The sequence below is a fragment of the Nannospalax galili genome, unplaced genomic scaffold, assembly GCF_000622305.1.
Source record: "Nannospalax galili isolate Female #2095 unplaced genomic scaffold, S.galili_v1.0 scaffold44, whole genome shotgun sequence".
Classification (NCBI taxonomy): Eukaryota; Metazoa; Chordata; class Mammalia; order Rodentia; family Spalacidae; genus Nannospalax; species Nannospalax galili.
In genome coordinates, this window is record NW_008355789.1 from 9,528,253 (window position 1) to 9,555,518 (window position 27,266).

The window sequence follows — 27,266 nt, forward strand, 5'->3', positions numbered from 1 at the left end:
GACCTGGAACTCACTATGTAGACCAGGCTGAACTTGAACTCACAGAGATCCACCTGCCTCTGCCTCCCTAGTGCTGGGACTAAAGGAGTGTGCCACCACACCTGGCCCAATTTTTATTATTACAAGAATTACTTTCCCAGGGCTGAAGCTATAGCTCATTGGTTAAGAGAACCAGCTGTTCTTCCAGAGAACCCCAGATCAGTTTCCAGCACCTACATGGCAGCTAACAAGTGTCTGTAACGCTGATCCAGGGGATCCAGTGCCCTCTTCTGGCCTCTGCAGGCATTGCATGCACATGGTGCACTTACATCCATGTAGGCAAAACAGCCATACACATAAAATAAAAATACAAAATGGAAAATAACTGGTCTCCTTTGCTTTTATGTGTTGTTTTGGGGGAGAGTTTGAGATAGGTCTCACACTGTTGCCCAGACTGACCTTAAACTGAAAGTGATCCTCTTGCCTCAGTCTTCCAAGTGCTTAGATTACTGGCATGGGCAAACACTCCAGGCTCTTTCTGCACCTGACTTTCTGAAATATTTTCCTCAGCTGTCTCCTAATCCTGCATCTTGCTGCTTATTCATTGTTCATCGTGTTTTTCTTGTTTTCTCGGTCCTTCATCCCAGAAGAATGCCCTCATCTTACTCACCATGTTCCTGTTCATGATCCACTTCCTTCTCTTACATCATTGGATAAATCCTATGCACTCATTCCCCAGATTTTGTTCATCTCCATTGGATTTCTATGAATCACCCACCAGGGTCCTTAAGGTCTGCCCTTGACAGAGCTGTACCCAAGTTTTGTGCCTCATTCAGACACTGGGTTTGTCCCTGTGCTAGAAAATAGATAAAAAAAACTGCTCAAGGCAGTTCCTGCCTTCAGTGTGCTTACAGTCTGGTATGTTCTTTTTTTTTGGTTTTTCATTTTTTTTTGTTAAGACATAGTCTTACATTGTCCAGGCTGGCCTTGATCTCTCTATGTAGCTGAGGATGACCCTGAACTCCTGACCTTCTTGTTTCCCCCACCAACTACTGAGATTACAGGTGTGCACCTCCATGCTCACCAAGTCTAGTATTTTCCAGTGTTGGGATGTGATATTGGCTCCAGTCTAACATAGTTGTTAATGATACCTAATAAATAGCTAGTATTTCCTATATTTTTCAGGTTAAAATTTAGTGTCCCTACTCCATAATCTGTCTTTCTCAAGTGCCATCACTTCCAACCTGTCCCCTAGAGTAGACTAGGACTCATTTAAGTATCCTCTGAAACTTAAAAAAAAAAAAAAGCTTGACCTTGAGATACTAAGTAGATGAAAGGGGCTTAAGAGTCAAGATCTAGAAACCAGAGTCTAGTCTTCGTGTAGCCACCAATCCAAGAACGGCTACATTTATTGAACACTTTCCTATTACTCTGCCGTGCTGTAAGTGGGAGGCTGCTACTTTTGTCCCTGTTTTACACACAAGGAAATGGAAGCACAGAGCACTTTGATGACTTGCCCCAAGGCATGTAGTTAGAGGCTTGTAGACTGTTGTAAGAGTAGAGGTCTGGCTCCATGGTGGTCCATGTAGCCACCAGCACCTGACATCTTGAGAAGAGAGGCTTCCATTACAGTTGGCCTTCCTCTATATCTCTGGGATCTACACCTGTGGATCCAACCAACTGTGGATGGAAAACATCAGGGAAAAACTACATCTGGACTGAACATGCATGGACTTGTCTTTGTTCCCTAGATAACTATTTATATGAAGCACCATGGAAATGGCACATCTGGTTAGAGAGTACAATTATGTACGAGTGTGTGTGATGTTAAGTATTAGAGATGATTTTAAAGTATGTGAGAAGATGTGCACAAATTATATGCAAATACTATTCCATTAACAACAATTTATTTTGAGATAGGATGTCTTGTAGCCCAGGCTGGCCTCAAGTGTTCTATGTAGCCAAGGATAACCTTGCACTCCTGATCCTCCTGCCTCTCCCTCTCCAGTGCTGAGATTACAGGCACATGCCATCATACTTTGCTGGATGTTTTTCTGGGACAAGTTCTCACTCTGTAGCCCAGGCTGGTCTCTGGAACTCACTATGTAGCCCAAACTGGCCTAAAGTTGTAGTAATCTGCCTACCTCAGCCTCCCACACAATGGGATTACAGGTGTGTGAGCCACCACACCTGGCACTTTGCCATTTTATATAAAGGGGCTTGGGAATTCCTGAACTTTTTTTTATAGAGCAACATTCCATGGGCTGGGGTCACTTCCTGCCAAAAGGAGAAAGCTAAGCATTCCCTACCCATCTTTCTCTGCTTCCTGATTGGGAGGCATTGTAACCAGATACTCTCAACCTGCCACACCTGTGGGCCCAAAGACACCCTTCCTTCCTTGAGCTGTTTTCACCATGCATTTTGTTGCAGCATTGAGATCTTATACAACCTAATACACAACCTAAGATCATTTTGTTTTTCAGGTGAAGGAAAAAAACACAATAAACCCTAAAGCTCAGTGAAGTTTAAGTTTCAACACCAGCCTGGAGGCTCCAAGAATGTGCATCAGCTTCAGTTTCCTTGCTAAAATGAGATGTTTGGAGATGTCTCCGTCCTATGGGGACTGCAGTGAAATCTATGCCTGAAAATTTGCGTGAGATAAAAGTGAGCTTAGCTACAATCAAGCCACAGCGAGTCAGGGCTCAGGATAACGAGGTAGGATGCCGTTGAACACCAGTCCCACTCCCCTCCAAAGAGGAGGGCTCTGGACCCCAAAGGGGCATGCCACTTCTTTTCCCATCGGTGTGAGCACTGCAGGCGCAGGCCAGCGACCAAGCGCCAAGCTGTCCCTGGGGTTCTTGGGGATCCCCACACCTCAACCCCCAGGTCCTGCTCCACAAGCCTCTCCAGGACAGCGGGAGAAGGAAGAGGCGCGGCCTCCCGGCTCACGTCTCAGAGCGCCACGTCCCTCTTGGCTCAGCCTGCCCCCGGCTCCTTCTCGTAGGCTCAGCGCTCCGCCCTCCCCGGGGCCTAGCCGTGGCGGCCTCGGCCACAGCGCGCCAATAGGCATCCTCCGCGATCCCGAGCCGGACCAATCAGCGGCTTCTGGGGAGGTGAAGGCTGTCGCCCTGGCAACCAGGAGGCGGGAGCGCGCAGAGGGCTGAGGACCAAGCACAGCCGTGGGCCGCGAGCTGGGGAGAAGGGTTTGCGCGCGGCCGGCATCAGTCGGCGGAGCCTCGAGCGCTGGGACCCTGCAGGGCAGGTCGGTGGCGCGGGGCGGGGTGCGGATCCCGGCTGCGGGAGGCTGGGCGGGTCCGGGAGGGAGAGGGCGCAGGTCCCCCTTGTCTGGGAGCCTGAGCCACAGAGCGCGGCGGGGCGCAGCAGTGGGCGGACAGGGCTGGGTAGGGTCTCCCAGCTGGAGCCCGGGCGCACCGTACTCCCCGCCTCTCCTCTCGCCGCTGGGCACCCGAGCTTTCTTTGGGATTGGCATGAACAGGCCGGGTGGGTGTGCGACCCAGACTGGGGCGGGGTCCGGCATGGCATGGTCCGCCAGGGCCATGTCCACTGCTGGGGACTCTGGACCCATCAATTCCGGGCGGATGCTCAGCACCCCCAGAGCGGCGGGGCAAAGCTAGGCCCGGGAGCCCTGCTCTTCCCCGGATCTGTTAAGCCAGCATTAAGCCAGCATCCCCTGCTACTAGGGAGAAAGTTGGTGCCCGTCCCTGTATCTGTTTCCCTAAAGTGACAAATTAGGCGCGGGTGAAGCCTTTCAGTGAGAAAGATGGGACTTCCTTGTGGCACCTGCTAAACGGTAACTCGGTGGGCCAGTGGTTATTGTGGTTGGTGCTGGCGGCGGTCCTAGATGGCAGTTATTTTTTGCAACACCGGAGAGAAAGGAGTGGAGGGGAAAGAATGAAAATGGACAGGAACCGTGCTCTGATGATTTATGAGGAGCAACGTTCTGAAATTCTGTCTACCGGACTTACATTGGCTAATGTGCTTTTCATACAAATTGAATGCTAAGTGCTACTAGCTAACCTTCTTATTTAAGGCTCTTTTAAATCCATGTTTGAATAAAATGAACACCAAACCTTAAAAAACAAAACAAAACCAACCAAACCAAACAAAACAAAAAAAACCCCAAGAAAACCCGAGCAAACCAAAAAACCCTTGGTTTAAAAAAAAGCAGAGGAAGATGGTGACTCACACACTCACACAATCCCAGCTACTGGGGAGCCTGAGGCAGAAGGAGCATTTGATCACCCGAATTTAGTGAATTGAGCCAGCCTGAGCAACAGCAACACACGCACACGTACACACATGCACACACACATACATACGCACATGTGCACACACACGAACACGGCTTAAATGCAAATATTTCTTATAGCCAGTTTTGTTTGTGGCCTTTCCCTATAGGAAAGTTTAAAATGTTGAGATAGTTGCTTTAAAGAATTGGCTACAATGCTAGATGAGATGGCGCATGCCTTTAATCCCAGCATTCAGGAGGCGGAGGCAGGGGGATCTCCGTAAGTTCAAGGCTAACCTGGTCTACATAGTGAGTTCCAGGCCAGCTGGGGCTACAGGGAGACCCTTTCTCAAAAAGAACATGCAAACAAACCAAAAATCAAATGGCTACAAGTAGTGACTGACAGTGCGATGCATTTGGGTCAGACAGCCTGTGGCTGTTAAACTTGTCTCATATGGTCTCCCTGGTTGATTTTGTTAAATAATTGGATTCTGGTACCATGCAAATTATTTTACTTTACTCTTCATAGAAATTGCCTTAGGATTCGTCCTCATCTCAGTTGTGAGTTACTGTTTTATAAAGCTTGAGCCAATTCAAATTTTGGACAAAAAAAGTTCTAACACGTGTTCCTCAGCTGACACAATAGGGTCAAACATTAAAATCTTGGAAATTTAGAATTAGAAGCAAACTCAAATAATAGTCCTCTGGTTATTAAGTGAACACAGAAACTTTTATTCTCATCTTGGTCTTCAGACTTTCTGTCATTTGATCTGTCTGGTGTGAGTCAAAAATTCATTTCAGGGGGCCATCGAGATGGCTCAGTGAGTGGGTACAGGCCTCACCACCAAGCCTGATATCCTGAGCGTGATCCCTGGGACCCATATGGTTGAAGGAGAGAACTGACTCCTGAAAGTTGTCCTTTGACTGCCACACGCTTGCCCATGGCATGCATTTCTCCTCCCCCAAACAAACAAACAAATAAATAAATAAATGTAAGAAAAATGTAAAAACCCAGTTCTGCTTCCTGTTGGTTACACATGCTGCTCTTTAGATCTCCTAATTTAACCCACCTCCCACTGGGGGGGGGGTCGGGCCCTGCTGTGTTTACTTTTCTCTGTTCTCTCAAGGTACTTACTGTTCATATCACACAGTGTGTGTGTGTGTGTGTGTGTGTGTGTGTGTACGAGTGGTGTATGTGTATGTGTGTGTGTGTGTGTGTGTGAGTGGTGTATGTATGTGTGGGTGTGAGCATGTGTAGTCTAGAGGTCCACATCAAGTGTCTTCCTCTGTCACTTTCCACCTTATTTTGTTTGTTTTTGTTTTTGTAGAACAGGCAGGCTGCCTGTCTCTGCCTCCCAAGCGCTGGGATTAAAGGCGTGCACTGCCATGCCCTGCTCCAATTTATTTTTTTGAGATTAGGTCTCTCACTGAACCTAGAGCTCACTGATTGGCTAGACTGGCTGGCCAAGGAGTATCAGGGACCTGCATCCCCAGTGCTGGGATTACAGGCATGGAACCATGTCTGACTTTTTATGTGGGTGCTGAGAAGCCAAACCCAGGTCCATAGGGTTATGTGGCAAGCACTGTACCAACTGAGCCATTTTCCCAGACCCCATTTCTCCAACCCCTCCTACTTGCCTTTTTTTTTTTTTTTTTCTTAGACAGGATGTAGCCCTGGGCTCACTATGTAGCCGGGCTCCCCTGGAATTTGCAGTTTTCCTTCTGTTTTAGCCTCCCAAGTGCTGGGATTACAACTGTGTGTCATGTTTTTTGCCAAATTGGTTTGTGCTCAGCGAACACTAGTTGAAATGAAATCACAATAAGACAGGGCACTTTTCAAATCAGTAGTTATTAATTATGGACATTAACAGGTGTTTGTGAGTGGCCTGATGTGAGTACTGAGATTCCAATGTGGTCCTCATGGTTGAGCAGCAAGCTCTTATAACTGCTGAACCATCTCTCCAGTCCCTGGCTTCACTTTTAAAATCTATTACTTTTGTTATTTATGGACCAGATTTTCACGTATAGGAAATACATTTTGTTTTTATGTTTGTGTGTGTGTGTGTGTTTAAAAGCCAGAGTCTCTGATTCATTATGTAGAATATCCCAGCCTGGCTTCTGAGTCATTATGTAGACAAAGCTGGCCTTGATCACCTGAGTCTCCTTCTTCCCACTTAACCAGGTGCTGGCATTATAGGTGTGTGCTATCAGGCCTAACTTTTATTTTTCAGCATCTTTCTATGTAGCCCAGGTTGGCCTCAAAGTTATGATCCTCTTGTCTCTGTTTCCCGCATTCTGGGATTACAGGCTTGTACCACCATGCTTGGCTTGTATCTTCAAGACAGGAAGGGTGTTGGTATTTATTGAGCATACACTGTTGTTTATATTAATCTCTCCAACAAACCTATAAAGAAGTATTAGTTGTTTTTTGTTTACTTGTGACAGAGTCTTGCTCTATAGCCAAAGCTGGTCTGGAACTCACTATGTAGCCGAGGCTAGCTAGCTTCAAATTCATGGCATTTCTTCTGCCTCACCATCCTGAGTTCTGAAATTACTGGTGGAGTTATAATTCCTAGGTTAGTTCAGTTTTATAGGTAGTGGTGGACTGGGGATATAGCTTGTTGGTAGAGCTCTTGACTAGCATGCATGAGACCCTGGGTTTAATACCCAGCACCAGAGGGGGGGGAAAAAAAAACCCAAGTAGCTTGTAACTAAATGAGACAGATTAGAATTCAAAATGCTGTTTCTTTGTATATTTTTTTAATCCTGCTGTATTAATAACCTCATATGTTTTTGTGAAATGTGACCTGCATTATGCAGGTCCTTCACTCCTCTACCTAGATAATCCTATAGTGAGTATACCCTAAAAAAGTTCTCTATTAAAATTCAAAGAGATTGACTTGCTTGTTTTCCTTGAAGACTACATGGAAATAGTTAAGTTCATGACGAGTTTGCACATGCACTGTCTTCTATTATATAGTGAGTTTTCAGAAAAAGCTTTGAAATGCATTGATTTTGATACATGGTGGGCTGGAGTGGTGGCTCAGCAGTTAAAAGCACCAGGTTCAGTTCCCAGCATCCACATCAGATGGCATGGTGCACAACCACCTGTAACTCCAGTTCCAGGGTGAGCCGACACCTTTTTCTGACCTCCACTGACACTTATGCATAGATGGTGCATATACAGACAGGCAGGCACACACATACACATAAATAATAAAAAATTGTTATCTGTGACAAACTGGGATCAAATTAATTTAAAAAAGATTGTTTTAAGCTTAAATGTGTCAGAGGACAACTTTCAGAAGCTGGTTCTCTCCTACCATATGGGTTCTGAGGATGGGACTCAGGTTTGTCAAGCTTGGTAGCAAGCACCTTTACCCATTGAGCCCCTGACCGTTCTCAAATTAAATTTTTTTTAAAGTAATGGTAAGTATAAAGAAAAATTCCAGCTAGGAATTTTGTAATTTTTAAATTTATTTTTGAGACAGGGTCTCATGTAACCCAGGCTGGCCTCAAACTCACTATTACAGTCAAAGATGACCATGACCTCCTGCCTCCCCCACCCCCGACCCCATGCTGGATTGTGGACGTAGGCCACCACGCCTGGCTTCCCAACTGAGAGTTTAACAGGGAAAGTTACCCTGTTCTTAGAGTGTCATTCCTGAGAATAATATTTAATCTGAATTCTCGTGGTAAAGAGGGGATCAATGTAATAGAACTTGGGCATTATAAACCAGTATTTGTTTATGCTGGTCTCTGATTCTTTATTTCATACATCCCCTTTCCCCTGGAATATCTATCATTAGAGTCCTGCCATGTCACAAAAATTTGTTTTCTGTTTTTGTTGTTGTTGTTGTTTGTTTGTTTTGAGACAGGGCTTCCTGTGCCTGCTTGAAGATCTGAGAGCTTAGCTTCTGCGTCTCCTCCAGCCACCTCTGCCTCCATGCCTCCCTACCATAATGGACTCTTGCCCCTTTAGAACCATAAGCTAAATAAACTCCTCCTTTTATAAGTTCCCTTGGTCATGATCACATGAACAAAAAAGCAACAAAAAAGTAATTGATACACCCTGCCTCTCCAGTGCTGGGATTAAAGGCCTGTGCCTCCAGGCCAGGCTCAGGTCATAAAAATTTGATACTTCTTTCATACTAATTCATACTGTGTATATAAGTGCATACACTGTTGCATACTACTCCCATCAAATCAAGATACATTTATAATTCATTGTCTAGTTAATATGTTTCTCTCTCTCCCTCTCTTTATACTTAGAACCCAAGAGTCAATTTTTTTCAAGGACTAGGAGCCAAGACCCACTCTTCACCAGCTTCCTGTTGTCTATCATCTTACCTTCCTGGATCTCAGTTGCCTCATCTGTAAAAATCACACAAACCCCTTTAGTCTGAAGGTAAGTGCTCAGTTAAGAATTGTCTTTTGTGGGGCTAGAGAGATGGCTCAGCAGTTAAGAACACTGAATGTTCTTGCAGAAGACCTGGGTTCGAATCCCAGCACCCACATGGCAGCTAACAACTGTCCGTAACTCCAGTTCCAGGGGATCCGATGCCCTCTTCTGACCTCTGTGGGCATTGCACGACATGGGTGCACTTACACACATGTGGGCAATACACTCATATACATAAAATAAAAACAATAAATAAAATGTTAAAAAAAAGAACTTGTAACAAACAAAAACAACAGTTATCACCAATAATAAACTGGGACGGAAAACAAACAAACAAAAAACAACCCCAAAACAGACCTTAAATACACAGTATTTATTTTCTCATTTGAAGTAATTCTTTTTTAGGGGGAAAGGAGGTTAAGACAGAGTCAGACTGTGTAACGCAGGCTGGTTTAGAACCCACTGTGTAGCCCAGGCTGGCCTTGACTGCAGCAATTTTGCTGCCCTAGCCTCCTGTGTGAAGGGATTACAAACATGCATTACCAGGCCTGCCTTAAAGTAATTACTAGTTTTTAAAGATTTATTTTTAATTGTGCGTGTGTATGTGTGTGTGTGTGTGTGTGTGTGTGTGTGTGTGTGTGTATGTGTGTATGGGGGGTGTGTATGTATGTGTGTATGGGGGTGTGTATGTATGTGTGTATGGGGGGTGTGATTTGTGAGCCAGGGTACTCGAGGAGGCCAGAGGCATTGGATCCTTTGGAGTTGGAGTTATAGGCAGTGGTGAGCATCTGACAGGGCTCCTGGGAACCAAACTTGGGTCCTCTGCAAGAGCAGTATGTGCTCTTAACCACTGAGCCATCTCTCCAGTCCCTAAAATAATACTGAAGTAAACAGAGTAAGAGAGGCAGAGGGGCTTATAAAGTAGGCAGAGACCTGATCTAGTTCTACCGTCTGCTGTCCCTAAGGTATGACCCTAGTTCTCAAAGTCCAGGCTAGCTGCCAGATCTCCCTCTAACCATTGCAGGAAGGGTCCAGGCAGCAAGGCAAAGACCAAGAAGAATGCCTCCTGTCTCTGGAGACATCCTTCCAGGAAGCAGAGGAGCACCGCTGGCTGCGTGGCTGCCCTCAGTAAAGTGGGGCTTTGCTACTGGGGAGGAAGGATAAGTTTGGGTATCCATAGGGAAACAAGCCTCTGCCACAGTGTGGGCCTTTCCTCCCCTGGGCTCAGAGGTCTGTAAACTGTGACCAGCACTCCTGGAGGCCTCTCTGTCATTTGAGCAGAGTGTTAAGTCGACCACTGCCTACAGAAAGAATTGGTCTACATCTAATGCATTTTCTTTTTCTTTTCTATTTTTTTCTTTTCTTTTAATTCTTTTTCTGTTTTATTTTATGTTTTTTGTTTTGTTTTGTTTTTGAGACAAGGTCTTGCCATGGAGTCCTGACTGGTCTGGAACTCAATAGCCCAGGCTGGCCTTGAATTAGTGGCCATTTTCCTCTTTCTGTGTCTGGAGCTGGGATTACAGGTGTGTGCCACCATGCCCGGCTCTGTTTTTCTTTTATCTTGTGACTCACTATAGAAGCACTTCTGCCTTGTTTGGGGATTTGTTCCAGTTATTTAAAATGTTCAGCATTTGTTGTGCAATTTATGGTATAAACATGAACTCATATTTATCAGACTGCAAGCAGTTATGTATGCAAGATACTAAAATGATTCAGAGATGTTGTCCCAGGGGCATCAACCAGTGGTCAGAAGTAACTGTTGATAAGTATGACCCATCTCAGGGCACATTTGAGCTCAAGGTGGTCATGTGGGGCACACTTTTGCCTGTCTTGCTGGTTGAAAGAAGTCTGGTTGTTTGTTTAAGGTCACTAAACTCTTCCTGAAATTTTCTCTTACTACCAGCCCTTACATAACTTAAGTGTACCAGTTTTTGTGGGGTGTTCTACAAGTTGAACTAGGGCCTCGCGCATGCCCAGTAGGTACTCTCCATGGAGCTACATACACCCAGCTTCAAGGCATACCAATATTTGATTTCTTTCCAGATTTTTCTTGTACACATTATGTAAATATACCATATTTTGGTTAAACTGATGAGTCTGGTCATGCACACCTATAATCTCACACTTGGAAGGTTGGTGGCAGCCAGAGGATCAGAAGTTTGAGGCCAGCCTAGGCTGTGTAGTTCAACTTTCACTGTTTCAGATTTTTTAAAAAAGTGTATTGACATTAACAACACCGAGAAAATAAAACTGAAGTTCAGGGACTGGAAATTGGAGTGAGGAATCTACAGATTCAATCAGTTGCTTAGTGTTTGTAGAAAGGAGATAAGGAACCAGTAAAGATTTTGTTTCTATAAAGTATGTTTGCATTTTCACAAGCTCTTGTGCTCCTCTAGGTAACACTTAGATATGAAGCCAGTAAAATTTTTGCTTTGTATGTCTTTTTCTTTCTGGTCTAAAATGATTGGCCTCAAGTAAAATAATCAGGAGGCTTCTCCCTCCCTTCCCCCACTCTCATATTTTCTCATTCTCCTCTCTCTCTCTCTCTCTCTCTCTCTCTCTCTCTCTCTCTCTCTCTCTCTCTCTCTCTCACACACACACAATTGGGAATTAAACCTAGTACCTGATGCATGCTATGCTAAGTACGTGCACTAACACTGAACTGCATCCACAGCCATCTTTTTACTTTGTATTTGAGACAGAGTCTCACAAAGTTGACCAGGCTAGCCTTGAACTGACCCTGTAGCCAAGGCAGGCCTTAGATTTTTTATTCTCTTTCCTCGGCCTTTGGAGTGCCAACTTGCCTCAGCCTAGTCCTCCTCCCTCCCCTACCTGTCATATTTTTGAGATAGGGTCTTGAACTCACTGTGTAGCTGAAGATGACCTTGAACATCCAATCCTCCTCCCTCCACCTCCCTAATGCTGGGATTACAGGTGTGCTACATGATACCCGGCCCATCATGCCTAGTTTTATATGGTACTGGGGATTAAACCTAGGGCATTGTGCATGCTAAGCAAGCACTCTACCAGTTGAACTATATTCTTAGCCCTTAGTTGTGATTTTAAAAGGCTTTTAACATCTGATTATTCGACTTAATATGACTATTCCTGAAAACCATTTTATGACCTCCTAACTATTGTTTTGGTTTGGTTGGTTGTTTTGAGACAGTGTCTCACTCTGTAGCCTAGGCTAGCCTCAAGTTCTCTGTAATTCTCCTGCCCTAGCCTCCAAGTGCTCGTATTACAGGCAGGAGCCACCAGGCCCAGCTTTCTTCTTCTTCTTCTTCTCCCCTCCCCCCCCTCCTCCTCCCCTTCCCCCTTCTCCTCCTCCTTCCTCCTTAATAGAAAAACGGTCATTCTATGATTTGTTTTTTAAGCAACCCCTTCCCAATTGCTTATTGAAGAACCTGCCTTCCTCACCATATTAAAGGCCTATGACACTAGGTAAGTGTCTGTGTCACCTTTGTTTTCCTGGATAGTACCTGGTGTGCGTACTTGATACATAAATATTTGCTCAAAGAAAACATACTTCAGTCAGCCTCAAAACAAAAATGAAATGGAAGAAGGAAGAAGAGCAAAAGAGAGGGTTTAAGGGAGGAGGAAACTAGTTTTAGAAAGGAGAAAGAGGGAGGAAGAAAAAGACCCACAAAGGAAGTGGGGCTGGAGAGATGGCTCAGGGGCTAAGAGTGATTGCTGTGCAAGCATGAGGATCTGAGTTCAAATCCTCAGATCTCTTGTAAAAATATCTGGATGTAGTCATTTGCACACCTGCCATCCCATCACCCCAGCACCTCTGCCCTGCCTGCACGTATGTACCCCCTTCTCTCTCTCTGTCTCTCACACACATATATACACAGGAAAATAATAATTAAGAAATTTAATTTTAAAAAGATTGACAAGGGAGGAATGGAGACTGTTTACAAGGGAAGAGACAGGTTCAGCCTTCTTTTCTTCACCTCTTACCTAAGAGCTCTTTTAAACTTTCCAAGGTATCTTACCCCATGACCAAGATACACACAGCACACACGATTGTATACCTAACCTGGATAACTATTGGAGTGAGCCCAACACAGAAACACCGCTCTGTGTGAGTCAGTTTTGATTTGTCCCATTAGGACTGGGAAATTCTGGGAAATTGTTTTATATACACTGAATATGCAGGGGAAGGCTCTTGTGTCTTCTGGATCAGTGCTTTTCATGTGATCTTGAGATAGCCATGTGATTAAGCATTCCATGTCATGGGGCTGGCAGTGTAGCTCAGTTGGTAGAGTACTTGCCTCACATAGAACAATTCCCGAGTTCAGTTCCCAGTACCTTATAAAACTGGGTGTGGTGGTGCATGCCTGTAATCCTAACATTTGGGAGGTGGAGGCAGGAGGATCAGGCATTCAGGATCATTCTTGCCTATACAGTAGGTCTGGGACAGGCTTCATTACATGTCTCAAACAAACAAAGTTCATATCATACTGGGCTTGATGGCTCAGTCTTGTAATTCCATCATTGGGGAGGCCGAGGCAGGGTGATTGCTTTGAATTTGAGGCCAGCCTGGGTTACATAGTGAGTTTAAGGGATTTTACATCATCCTACCTTTAGAGAGCGATTGTCAGCCTGTCGTGTTTGGCTCTGTCTGCTGTTGCAGCCCATTGGATTGGTATCTCCTGTCAAGGTCTGTATCTTGCTTTAGGAAGAAGAGGGTGACAAAGGAAGATGGCTGTTCAAAGTGAGCTGGGAGTAGAAGGACAGCGGGTTTGCCTCCCCCGCACGCCCCCCGTTGCCGCTCCCCAGTCACCTCTCTGTCCGTACAATATTTGTATAGCTTCAAGTTGATGAAAGTCTGTAAATGGATCTCTGACACTTGTGACATTATGTTGGTATTTAAAGAGACTTTTCTGTCATCACTTTTCTCCCTAATGTATTTGAACACTTTCCATTTCTTCTGCTCTGGTAACAGTTGACATTTATTGAGTCTTTATTAAGGAACTAAGTGAGGTTTAAGTTAATTATCCTAGTTATGTCTAGAATAAGCAATGATAGATTAGAAACTAGTAGAGGGCAAAGAAATATATTTAGTGCATCCTTTAAATTAAAAAAAAAAAAAAAGAAAAAAGACAAGAGGGCCATCGAGATACTTAGTGAATAGAGGCCCTTGCTATCGAGCCTGATGGCCTTAGTTTAGTTCTTTGACCCGTGTGGTGGAAGGAGAAAACCAGCTCCCACTGATTGTCTCTGACCTCCACCTCTGTGCTGTTACATGCAACCCCCCAAAAAAGTGTCACAAAAAAAATTTAAGAAAAGAGGTAAGAACTGGATGTGGTGGTGCACGCCTTTAATCCCAGCACTCAGGAGGCAGAGCTAGGTGAATCTCTCTGTAGGTTTGAGTAAAGCCAGGGCTACATAGTGAGACTCTATATCAAAAAGAAAAAGAGGAAGGAAGGAAGGAAGGAAGGAAGGAAAGGAAGGAAGGAAGGAAGGAAGGAAGGAAAGGGAATTAAATATTCAAAAGCAAGATAAATAAAAAGTCCTAAAGAAGATGGTAGGTTTAAAACTCAAGATAGGATTCCTGTGCTTCATTGATAGGAAGACACACTTTGTGTATATAGAAAAAAAATGCTGCAGATTAAACCTGATTAAACTGTGACACTGCTTTATCATGTATACGTCCATTTTGGTTACTGAAAGAGCTTTTTAAGATTAATTTAGATACATGTAGCTTTTGTACAACATTGTTTTTTGATTTGAGACAGGGTCTCACTGTGTAGCCTTGGCTAGCCTGTAACTTACTATGTGGACCAAGCTAGCCTCGAATTTACAGAGATTCACCTGCTTCTGCCTCCTGAGTGCTGGGATTAAAGGTGAGTGCCACCATGCCCAGCTTACACAGAATTTTTGTTCCTACCTGAAGAAGTTAAAATTGACTAGGGTTGGCCAGGTGTGGTGGCACATGCCTTTAATCCCTGCACTCTGGAGGTAGAGGCAGATGAATCTCTGTGAGTTCAAGGCCAGCCTGGTCTACATAGTGAGTTCCAGGGCAGCTGGGGCTACAGGGAGACCCTGTCTCAAAAAATTGGACAGGGTATTCCTGAGACTATCCACATTCTCAGTGTGAGGTTTCAAACACCTTAAATTGCCAGCCTCTGCCACAGATAGGAGGGTGATTTTCATCTGTGTTTTTAAAAAATATTTTATTATTTTTATTTAATGTGTATGAGTATACCGCTTGCATATAGGTAAGTAAGTGCACCCATGTCGTGCAGTGCCCATGGAGGTCAGAAGAGGGCATCGGATCCCCTGGAACTGGAGTTATGGATGGTTGTTAGGGGCCATGTGGATGCTGGGAATTGAACCTGGGTCCTCTGCAAGAGCAGCCAGTGCTTTTAAGTGCTGAGCCATCTCTCCAGCCCCATCATCTGTGTTTTTGAAAAATATTTATTATTTTTATTTAATGTGTATGAGTATACTGCTTGCGTATAGGTAAGTGCACCCATGTTGTGCAGTGCCCGTGGAGGTCTTAGAAGAGGGTGTTGGATCCCCTGGAATGGGAGTTATGGATGATTGTTAGGGGCCCTGTAGGTGCTGGGAACTGAACCCAGGTCCTCTGCAGGAGCAGTCAGTGCTCTTAACTGCTGAGCCATCTCTCCAGCTCCTCCCCTGTGGTTTTTGTCAAGCCCCATTGCCTGGGATTTTCTCCTAAGCCATGGCTTTGGTATCACAAGTTTTGGAGCTGGGGCTTCTTGGTCTTACCAGAAACTGACAACAGAGAGTTTTCAGATTCATAGTCTTTCCTCAAACTCTTGTTAAATGGCTTATTAAGCAAAAGCAATGACAGCTGTCAGCTGTGGAGGAACACCACCAATTTGTGTTCCTTTCCAGGTGTCTGGTTCTTTAACTGCTCAGACACACACTGTCATCACCCGCCCTCACAAAAGCATACAGTAACATCTTTGGGAAGCATCTTGTAGTTTAATATAATGGCAACTTGGCCAGATGCATGTCAGATAGGGCTTCAGTGATGGTGTGCTATTTAAAAGCCCATTTTGGGGCTGGAGATGCGTTGAGTTGGTAGAGTGCCTGCCCGCCATGCAGAAGTCCTTGGTTCAATCCCAGGACATGGTACCACTGGATCCCACGTTCTTATAAACAAGCCTTGAACTGTGGACATCGTCACAGTGTCAGTGAAATGCTAAGTAAGTATGGCTTGATGAAATGTCCGTTCCAATAAACAGGTCTGAAGAAACCAAAGGAAGTGGGTTGGGGATATAGCTTAGTTGGTAGAGTGCTTGCTTAGCATGCACAAAGCCCAGGGTTCAGTCCCCAGCACTGCATGAACTAAGCATGATGACACACACTTATAATCTCAGCACTCATGAGGTGGAAGCAGGTGGATAGAAGTTCGAAGTCACCCTTGGCTACCTAGCATTTGAGGCTGGCCTGGCAAAAAAAAAAACAAAAACAAAAAACCCAACACCAAAACCCCCTATTCTCTCCAGGCCTGGTGATGCACACCTGTAATCCCGGCACTCAGGAGGCTGAGGTAGGCGTATCACTGTGAATTTGAGGCCACCCTGGGCTACATAACACAACCCGTGTCAAACAGCCCAGTCTCTTTTAGCATAGTGTATTATTTTGAGACATATAAAAACATCAGAAGTTTGTCAGTGTTCCTCATTGACCAAACTCAGCTTACCCCAACCCAGGTGCTAGGGATCAAACCAGGGCTTTACATGTGCTAGGCAAGAGCTTTACCGCCAAGCCACATCCCCAGCTCTTCTTATGTTACTCATTGCTAGAGGCTGTGAGTCTTCTGCTCAGTGCCAGTTGGACATTGCTAACAGGCTGACCTTTGCCTTGACAGTAGGTGAATCCTCCAAAGCAGGCCCAGGGACTTGAGAAGGCTTGGAGGGGAGTCAGTGCCTGGGGCCTTCAGTGGATCTCTGTGGCTGCTCAGATGTAATCCTGCTGTGTCTCAGGAACAAAATGTAACACAACTTTGTGTCGTATCGTCCTGTCCAAAGTCTGGTAAAGCACTTAGTGCCCTTAGATGAAAAAGTCAAGCTGTTCTCTATAGTCAGATGTTTGCCATCATGGCTGCTGCTTGGCTTCTGTGCTCACAGATGAGCTTTTCATCTGAATGACAAATTTTTGTCTTTCCTTTTTTTCTTGTGGTACTGGAGATTGAATTTAGGGCTTCATGCCTGTGCAGCAAGCACTCTACTGTTGAGCATCCACAGCCCTTTGTTAGTTTATCAAGACAGTATCTCACTGTATAGCCTAGAATGTCCTCAGACTCTCTGCAACCATCCTATCTTGGCCTCCAGAGTGCTAGGATCACAGGTGTGCCAGATCTGTCTTGGTTTATCCTTTTGAAGATAAAAGGACCAATAAGAAGTAGCAATAATGCAAAGCCTGAGGTTATGCCAGTAAGAGTAACTATGACAAACTTTATGACATGCATGTAGTAAGGACCATTTGGCTGTTATGTTCTCCTGCCCCATTAATTGAAAGATAATCCCTGATTTCTGAGATAGTAAGATGAGGAATTATAGATCAAGTTGATTAACTGCAGAATCACGAACCCGAGTAAATGTAAACCAAAAATACTCGAATTTGAAGGCAGAGATTTTATCTACATGGTGGAAGGAGAGAACCAACTCCCACAAGTTGTCCTGTGACTTTCATACACACACTATGGCATACATGCACACGCACACACACACACACACACACACACACACACAAGAGATATAAATTTGAAAAAAGAAAAGGCAGAGATTGTCAGACTTCATAAAGCAGTATGTATTTGTGTGTGCATACATGTACATATGTATATGTGCATGTGTATATTCACAAAATAATCTAAATAACACTGGTTTAGCTATGCTAGTTCCAAATAAAATTGACCTTAAGTCAATTTGAGATATAAAGGTCACTCAAATATGGTAAGATTAAATCCACCAGAGGGCTAGAAAATCTGAGGCAGAGGCAGGTGGATCTCTGTGAGTTCAAGGCCAGCCTGGTCTACATAGTGAGTTCAGGTCAGCTGGGACTATAGGGCGACCCTGCTTCAAAAAGTCTAGTGTGTGTGTGTAACCATGTTTACATAAAAATTGACAGAATTATGAAGAAAAGCAGAAAAATCATAATGAAAAATGGTGTTAGTGGTAGAACGAGAAGATAAAAATGGTTAAGAATATAAAAATATGGATTATAAAAAACTATGAGCTGGGCATGGTGGCGCACACCTTTAATCCCAGACAGAGGCAGGTGGATCTCTGTGGGGCTACAGGGAGACCCTGTCTCAAAAAGGCAACAGCAACAAAAAGTGACAAAGTGGTGTAGATGGTTAGGGTGAGTTATAAACTGTCTCGTTTATCTTCACATTCAAAAATTTAACTTGAGTACTTCTTTTTGTAAAATTGAAAGATGATTTATATATCTTGTGATTTATATACAGGCACACATACAAACACACACACACACACACACACACACACACATATATATATATATACAAACACAAAAACACACACATACAACCACACATATATACACAAGCACACACTCAGTTTCATACACACATATACACACCCAAACATACACACAAACACACGATTCACATACACATACACACTCTTATTCACACACACACCTCACCTTGCTGTTGTATAGATGGAGTCATATAATATGTGTCCTTTGGCTCTTGACCGTGTTTATTATCGTATTTGATTTTGAAACAACAGGTTTCTCCTTTAAAATCACAGTTGTCCTCTAAAATTATTAAACAGTCAAATAGCTTTTGGTTTGGAATGACATTTAAGGGTTAATTGTCTCATTTGTGCAAAAGCTAAAATTGAATCCAGCCGGAGTGAGCCTCAGGTCTGTCAGCCGCACAGCTTTCCTGCTGTCCCAGAGGCAGCTCTGGGCTCCGACAGAGCTGGGGTTTCCCACATTTCTGGACTGTGGCGTTCTTTTCTTATTGTATCAAGATCTGAACTTCTGGTGGTAGCTGACCTATGTTGTTGTTGCTGTGATCTTCGTGTCTGAGCACTTGGACCTGCTTCTTGCTCTACTGGTATAATTTTAGGCCTGCCTAATAAGATAAATTCAACTAAATATTAAGTTTAAAGGTATTTATAAATCAGTGAACTTAATAACTTTATGCAATGGTTTGAGTGCAAGCAGTTTTATTAGTATTTTTGATTAGGTACCAGAAAGGATCTATGTTTTACCCACTAATTTGATAGTAGAATTTAGGTACCCAAGGAGTACTGAGGTCTAACCGGGTGTGATAGTGTATACCTGTAATCCCAACACTCCTCTACTGGGAGGTAGAGGCAGGAGGATCAAAAAAGTTCAAGGTCATCATCTGCTATACAGCAAGTTCCAGGCTAGCCTGGGCTACATGAGACCCTGTCTCAAAAAAGAAAGAATAGTGAGGTCTAGAGAAACTCCCTGTGTTTGAAACTTGTGATGATGCAGCAAGTTGCTAGCTGCAGCTGGGATTAGAATGAGGAGCTAGGTGTGCTGGGGAGCTACTTAGTTGGTAAAGTAGTGGCTGCACAAGCAAGATCTGAGTTCGGTCTCTAGCATCTCTTAAAAGCCAGACATGGTGGTGAGTGCTTGTAATCCCAGGGCAGGTGAGACAGAGACAGGTCCCTAGCCAGCCAGCCTAGTATATGTGGTGAGCCCCAGGTCCTAATGAGAGACCTTGTCTCAGAAAATAGGGTGGACAGCTCCTGAGGAAGGACACTCTGGGTTAACCTCTTTCCTCCATATGCACACTAGTACACATGTACATGCACACCCCATTCCGCCTCAGTCCCATACAAAAAGAAAAATAAAGCAGATAGACCTAAACCTAGCTGCTTCACTGTTATGTGTAGAACCCATTTTCTGTTATGAGTCAGCACTGACCTCTCCACCCCCAGTGCTAGACATGGAACCCCCGGGCCTCATGTACATTAGGCACGTGGTCTTCTACTGAGTTACATCCCAGCCTCCAAACTACCTTTGAGAGAAGCATTCTAAACAGCAGAGCAGAAGGAGGCAGTGTGTTGTAGGGCACTGGTTTCCCAACTTTAATATGCATCAGCATTAGCTATAGGGCTTGATTAAAAAGATGTGGGGCCTTCCCGGGTCTCTGGTTTATAAAGCTGGAGTAGGCCTTCCTTGAGAGTTTGTATTTCTGGCAAGTTCCCAGGTGATGCTGATGCTGTCAGCTCAGGAACCTCCCTTGAAAACTATCACTTAAAGGCAGACGGAGCCATGGGGTCACCCCAGGTGTCAGCCCTGCTCTGTGGCACCCCGTGACCCTGATCAAACTTTCTGAGCACTGTCTTAGTTTCCTGAATGCCATCCCCCATGCTGAGTATGTTCTTAGCATTATTCTTGATTTAAACTCTACATAAGCTTATATGTATAATAGCAATTAAATATCTTTATAGTGGACCTTCTGGAGCTACTAAGATTCTCATGGGCACTGAATAAAAGTTGAACAATATGTATTAAAAGATTTGAAATGCTTTGCTCTTTTATTTTCACCCCATTACATCCTGCTTGTGAAATGTGAAAGTGATAACCACTACACTATGGAAACTGCTCCCAGCATCCTACACACACACACACACACACACACACACACACACACACACACGCACGCACGCACGCACGCACGCATGCAGGCACGCACGCGCACGCACGCACACACTTTTCTATGCAGACTTGGTCGTCCTGGAACTCTCTCTAGATCAGGCTTGCCTCAGACTTGCTGCAGTCCTTTTGCCACTGGCTCCTGAATGCTGTAATGACAGGTGTGTGCCACCGCACCTGGCCTGTTTGGTATTTTATTGAAATTTATTCATTTGAAAGCCCATTGCCCAAAAAAGTAACTATTGACTGGAATTCTATCTATCTATTTATCTATCTATCTATCTATCTATCTATCTATCATCTATCTATCTATCATCTACCATCTACCTATCATCTATCTATCTCTATCATCTATCTATCTATCATCTATCTCTATCATCTATCAATCTATCAATCTATCATCTATCTCTATCATCTATCAATCTATCAATCATCTACTATCATCTATCTCTATCGATCTATGTATCATCTATCTACTATGTATCTACTATCTATCTATCAATCATCTATCTGTCATCTATCATTTATTGTGTATATGCCATGGTGCATGTGTGGGGGTCAGAGGATAACTTTTGGGAGTTTGTTCTTGCCTTCTACCATGTAGGTCCTGGGAATTGAACTCAGTTTATCAGGCTCACCTGATTATCAGTTTAGAAGGCACCTTTATCTGCTAGGCCATCTTGTCATCTTTTTAAAAAAATTAAAAAAAATTTTTTTTTATGTTTATGAACGTTTTGCCTGCATGTATATATAAGTACACTGTGTGTGTGTGTGTGTGTGTGTGTGTGTGTGTGTGCGCAGTGCCCACAGAGGCCAGAAGAGGGCATCAGGTTCTCTGGAACTGGAGTTACAGGTGGTTGTTGGTTACCATGTGGGTGCTGAGAACAGAACCTAGGTCTGCAAGAACAGCCAGTGCTCTTAACTTCTGTGACATCTATCCAGCTCTGGAAATATTTTAAATTTATGTGTATGTATGTGTCTCTGCGTGTATATGTATATGTGCACATGAGTGCCTGTGGAAATTAGAAGAGAGTGTTGGATCCCCTAGAACTGGAGTTATAGGTGGCTGTGAGCTGCCCAATGTCTCTGGAAGAGCAGCAAGTGTTCTTTACCATGGAGCCATCTCTCCAGTCCCCATGCTTGTTTGTTTTGGGTTTTTCGAGACAGGGTCTTCCTGTAACCCTGGCTGGCCTGGAACTCACTGTATAGACCAGAGGTCTGCCTGGCTCTGGCTCCTGAGTGCTGGGATTAAAGGCATGCACCACCATGCCTGACCCCTACTTTGTTTTTTTTTATTTTTTTATTTTTTAGAAGCATTTCATTACAGCTTTAGCATACTCAATAACAATTTCCAGAGCAAAGATACATCTCTTTCAAAAGTGGCTATAAAATTTTTAGGTGGGTCTCAGGCTAGGGGTGTGATTCAGTTGGCAGAATGGTTGCCTAGCATGTGTGAAGTCCTGGCTTCCCTCCCTAGCACTGCATTAACTGGGTGTGCGCCTGTCATCCCAGCATTTGGGAGGCAGGAGGATCAGAAGTTCAAAGTCATTTTCAGCTATATATTGAGAAAGGGAGGGAGGGAGAAAGGAAGGAAGGAAGGAAGGAAGAAAGAAGGAAAAAAGAAAGAAGAAAATGACAGGGTCTCAAGTTGCCTACCCTGGCCTCTAACTCAAACTCAGCTGGTCTCAAACTTGGAGCAATCTTCCCACATCATCCTCCCAAGAGTTGGAATTACAGGTGTGCACTGCCGTGCCAGCCTCTGTTTGTTTTGAGACAGGGTCTCACCAAGTAGCCCAGGATGGCTTAGAACTTACATATAGTCCTCTTGCCTTAGCCACCAGAGTGCTAGCATGGTAAACCCATGCTAACTCACCCAGTTCTCTGTTGATTTAATTTTTTTAAATTATTACATTTAGTGTGTGTGTGTGTGTGTGTGTGTGTGTCTGTCTGTCTGTCTGTCTTTCTGAGCCTGTGTGCACATGCACATGTGCACGCACACTCAGGTGCCTTTGTACCGTGGCTCCTGTGTGGAGGTCAGAGAACAAATTGCAAGGATCAGTTCTCTCCTTCACCATGTGGGTCCTGGGGATCAAACTCAAGTTGCCAGGCTTAGTGGCAAGTGCCCTTACTTGCAGAGTCATCTTGCCAAGTCTGCTCTGATTTTCTTTAGTGATTTATTGTAAGCATCAATTCTGCAAGTTATAGTCTATTTATACCCTTTTCCTATAGTTCTTGTTGTGTTAACCTCCTGATATTGAATATATTATTAATGTGACAGTGGGAATGCAGGTATATAGCTTGAAAACACCTCTTGAGGCCTTCTCTGTAATTGCTCCTTTATTTCAGATGTGGTGGAGGACCATCCAGCTACAGCATTGTTTTCTCTTGGTTTCGTGTGTACTTAGCGCTCTGGAAGCTGTGCCCATAGACGTAGACAAGACCAAGGTACAAACCACGCCACCTGTGGAGAGCGCGAAGCTAGAACCACCAGTAAGTGTGATGGACGAGTCATAAGTATAACTACATGAAGTGAATTGTGATAGCGGAGTGAAGAGAATCATGGCTGATTGAAATGAAACTGAAATTCTAACTAATGAGGGAGATGGAGACCCTATAAAGCATCGCTAATATTGATTGCTCATAAAACAGTAGTAAAAAGAACACTGGTAAGAGTCAGGTTTAACAGTGACCAGTGTTCATTTAATGTAATTGCTATGTAGAAGAGTCAATCACAGTACATTTCCAGTGTAGCAATAAGCAGCCAAGAAGATTAAGACCATGTTATTTTTGAAGGAGGGAGAAAAGATCATGTGAAGAAACCAGTTTTTTTTTTTTTCCTTCAGAGAACCAACTCATATTATTGGCTGTTTTTATTCATTTTTCAGTGTGGGGATGGACTCCCGGAGCCTTGTGCTAGGCAGGCACTCTACCACTGAGCTATAGACACAATCCTGAATCTTCATTTTCTAAGCCACATGGGAAATTTTTGCCTGTTTTTTTTTTTTTTAATAAACCACGATACTGCTCCTGATTTAAAACTCCTTGACTATTGAAACTATCAAAGAGCATTCTTCTTAAATGCCATTTTTCTAGAAGTTGTTCCTCAAGATTGAGGTCTTTCTACTCAGACCAGAAAAACTGAAATACCACTGTTTATTTCTTAATTTGAAGGACACTGGACTTTATTATGATGAATACCTGAAACAGGTGATTGATGTTCTGGAAACAGATCAGCATTTCAGAGAAAGGCTCCAGAAAGCAGACATAGAGGAAATAAAGGTAAGTGGAATTCGGTAACTATTAGCCAGCATTTGTGCATACCAGATATGGAGGTAAATACTGGAGATAACAAAGATGAGACCTTTGTAGGAAAGGTGGGAAAACATATTGAAAAATACGGTAGGTGGATGGATCTATGTTGAGTTATATAACAGAGATGTAGAAGACAGACACACGACCCTGTCTGACGCAGTGACGAAAGGTGGGAAGTCATTCTTCCCAGTAGAGATTATGCCGGAGCCTAATGGTATAACTGTAGAACACAGCTGGCCGGAGGGTATCTTAGCCAAAGGTGCAGATAAGGTGTAGAGAGTTTTCTGGACTCTAGACTTGGGAATGTAGTTTGTGAGTAGCCAGATGATGGCGCTGGAGAGTCATGGGCTCAATGGCAGAGTGCTTTGTAGTTAAGTGCAGCAGCTCCCATCATGCTCTGAGGGACAGCAGGGAGTTATCCCGAAGTGAAGAGCAGGGTTAGGCCTGTGCTTGCTCAGTTCCAGATTAGCAAAGAAGGCAGTGAGCGGGCTCTTACGTTAATAGCACAGGTGTTACCATTGTCTCCATTCTAAGAATGCTGCTATTCATATAATCCTAGCCTTAGACAGTGACCTACAGCTCATAACAAGAAAAGGAACTAAAAACTCCATGAGTGCGTTCCAGCCCAGCTGGGGCTAAAGCGTGAGATGCTAGCTCAAAAAGGAAAGAAAAATGGAAAAAAATAGGAAAGGAAAAAGAAAGTGAGCTGCGAAAGATGGACAGAGTGATTCCTTCAAAGTCTTTCCGTCAAGGGAAGTGAACCATCCCTCGGTCTGTCTCTTGCTCCATCTCTCTCTGCCTCTTTCCCTGTGACTCTGTTCCCCACCCCCATCTCTGTGTTTTGAGACAAGATCTCATGTAGCCCAGATTGGCCTTGAACTTGCTATGTAGCCAAGAATGACCTTCTGTCTCTACTTTCTGAGTGCTTGGATTATAGGCATGAGCCCCCACACCTTACTATAGATGGTGCTGGCGATGGAACCCAGGGCGTCCTGCACTCGAGAAAAGCATTCTCCCAAGTGCTCCATCCCCAGCTCATTGGTTTTATCATAGGCTGAATGAGCAAAAATTCCAATTTAAGATCGTCAGTTATGTTTGCTAAGCTAGTTTGGTTTGCTCATACAACTTTTATTTGTTTTATCATCTTCCTAAAAAGGTGTTGTGTGCTTCTAGAAGAATTACAGAAGTGTGTTTAGAGGCATCTTTCCGGGTCAGAATCTGTTTTCATTTTAACCTCTGCACTGTTGGCTCCCTGCAAGACTAACTCACACAATAGTGTGGTGTATATGGAGTTTAAGGTTGGGTTTTAGTTAACAGCCTCTTTCTTGGAAGCCTTGAACTGTTCTGGGGGAATAATAACAATTTCTGCCAATAATTCCTTTAAATTGTTTGAAGAGACTCTTATCTTCTTGTTTTCCATTTATGTATGTATGTATGTATGTATGTATGTATGTATGTGTATGTGCATGTGTGTGGGCCTGTACATGCCTGGAGTGCATGTTTTGGGGTCAGAGGGCCACTTGGAGGAGTTGGTTCTTTCCTTCCCCCATGTGGGTTCCTAGGATTGAACTCCAATCGTCAGGCTTGGCCACAGACACTTTTACCCCACCAAGGTATCTCACTGGCCCAGGTAATTTTTGAAAAGAACGTTGTTCAGGGGGCCGTAACAATGGCTCATTGGTTAGGGGCACATACTGCTCTTGCAGAGGACCCAGGTTCAGTTTCCAGCAGTCATGTCAGGGCTCTCACAACTATCTGTAACTCTAACATGGGGTGGGGAGATTCGATAACTCAGCCCTCCATGGGCACCTGCACTCACATGCACATCCAAATATACATAATTTTAAATGAAAAATATTAAAAAAGAACTTTGTTAAGATATAATTAAGAGTGCCTCCTGCTCTTCCAGAGGAGCTGAGCTCAGACTGCACCTCCTCTGTGGGTGGCACCTCCTCTGTGGGTGACTCAAAGCCACCTTGTAATTCCAGCTACAAGGAATCCAATGTTCTCTTTTGGCCTCAGAGGGCACCTGTACACACATAACATACATTCACACCAACACACACATACATAACAAGAATGAATTTAAGGAACTGGAGAGATGGCTCAGTGGTTAAGAGCACTGACTGTTCTTGCAGAAGACCTGGGTTTGAATCTGTCTTAGTTTGTTCTTCATTGCTGTGACAAAATATTCTGACCACTACCAACTTGGGGAGGAAAGGGTTTATTTGATTACATCTCCCAGGTCACAGTTCATCAGGGAGCCCAAGGTAGGAACTCAGGGCAGGAACCTGGAGGCAGGAGCTGGAGCACAGGCCATGGAGGAATGCTGCTTACTGGCTTGCTCCCCTGGCCCCTGCTCAGCCTGCTTTCTTATGCAACACAGGCCCACCTGCCCAGGGGTGGCACCACCCACAGTGGGCTGGGCCCTCCCACATCACTCAAGAAGATGCCCCTCAGACATGGCCACAGGCCAGTCCAATAGAGGCATTTCCCCAGTTGAGGCTCCCTCAATCCAGGTGTGTCAAGCTATCCAGCACAATTGACCCCTTGTCAATGTGACACACAAACATCACTATTAAACCATAACTTTCCAATTTATGTCCCCAAGATACGATGTTAATATCACAACATAAGACCGTACAACCACAGTCCTCCCATAATCACCAAGGTCAGTCTGTCACAGCAATACCCCAATCGTCATACGAATTTCTGTCCTTGTTTGTCTCTTCATTGCTGTGACAAAACATTCTGACCACTACCAACTTGGGGAGGAAAGGGTTTATTTATCTTACATCTACTGGGTCACAGTAATCCAAGGCAGGAACCTGGAGGCAGGAGCTGGAACACAGGCCGTGGAGGAACACTGCTTATTGGCCTGTTCCCTGGCCCCTGCTCAGCCTTCTTATGAAACACAGGCCCACCTGCCCAGTGGTTGCACCACTCACAGTGGGATGGGCCCTCCCACATCACTCATCAAGAAGATACCCCTCAGACATGGCCACAGTCCACTCCAATAGAGGAAATTCCACAATTGAGGCTCCCTCAACCCAGGTGCATCAAGTTGACACTAAAGCTATCCAGCACAATTGACCCCTTGTCAACTTGACACACAAACATCACTATTAAACCATACTTCCAATTTTTGTCCCCAAGACATGATGTCGATGTTAATATCACAACATAAGATAGTACAACCTTACAAACCCCACAGTCCTTAAAAAACCCAAACACTTTAAAATTCATAGTCTCTTTTAAAAGTCTCTTAACTGTGGGCTTCTGTAAAATCCAAAACAAGTACTGTCTTATTTCAAAGGGAAGAATCGGGCACAGCTAAGCAAAACCAAAGTCCAGCAAAGTAGCTCAAGGCTGGACATCTGGGATTCACTCACGATCTTCTGGACTCCAAAGGGTACTGGGAGCTCCACTTCTCTGACTCTGCCGTCCATAGCACACACAGCTTGTCTTGCAGACTCAGGCCAGCTCCATTCCACACCTACTGCAGTCCTTGGTGGTCATCCCACGGTCCTGGCATCTCCAAAAAGCTGGGGTCTCCACTGAAACTGAGGCTGCACCTTCACCAATGGCCTCTTCTTGGCTCTCCAGGTGCAAAGCCTCAGATTCTCTCCATGACCCCTTCAATCCTGCTGGGGTCTTAACTGCAACTGAAGCTGCACT

General features: G+C 44.3%; 1 protein-coding gene across 1 annotated transcript in view; it reads left to right on the top strand.

The window, feature by feature from the left end:
• The first annotated feature begins 3,107 nt into the window (after nucleotides 1–3,107).
• Nucleotides 3,108–27,266, top strand: part of Nucb2 (nucleobindin 2) — a 56,808-nt gene continuing 32,649 nt past the window's right edge. Inside the window, exons 1-4 of the mRNA XM_008853536.2 lie at nucleotides 3,108–3,241; nucleotides 8,501–8,636; nucleotides 22,623–22,766; nucleotides 23,448–23,555. Of these exons, the coding sequence (XP_008851758.1) occupies nucleotides 22,623–22,766; nucleotides 23,448–23,555 (252 nt within the window). The 5' untranslated portion in view covers nucleotides 3,108–3,241; nucleotides 8,501–8,636. The remainder of the gene's footprint in view (nucleotides 3,242–8,500; nucleotides 8,637–22,622; nucleotides 22,767–23,447; nucleotides 23,556–27,266) is intronic.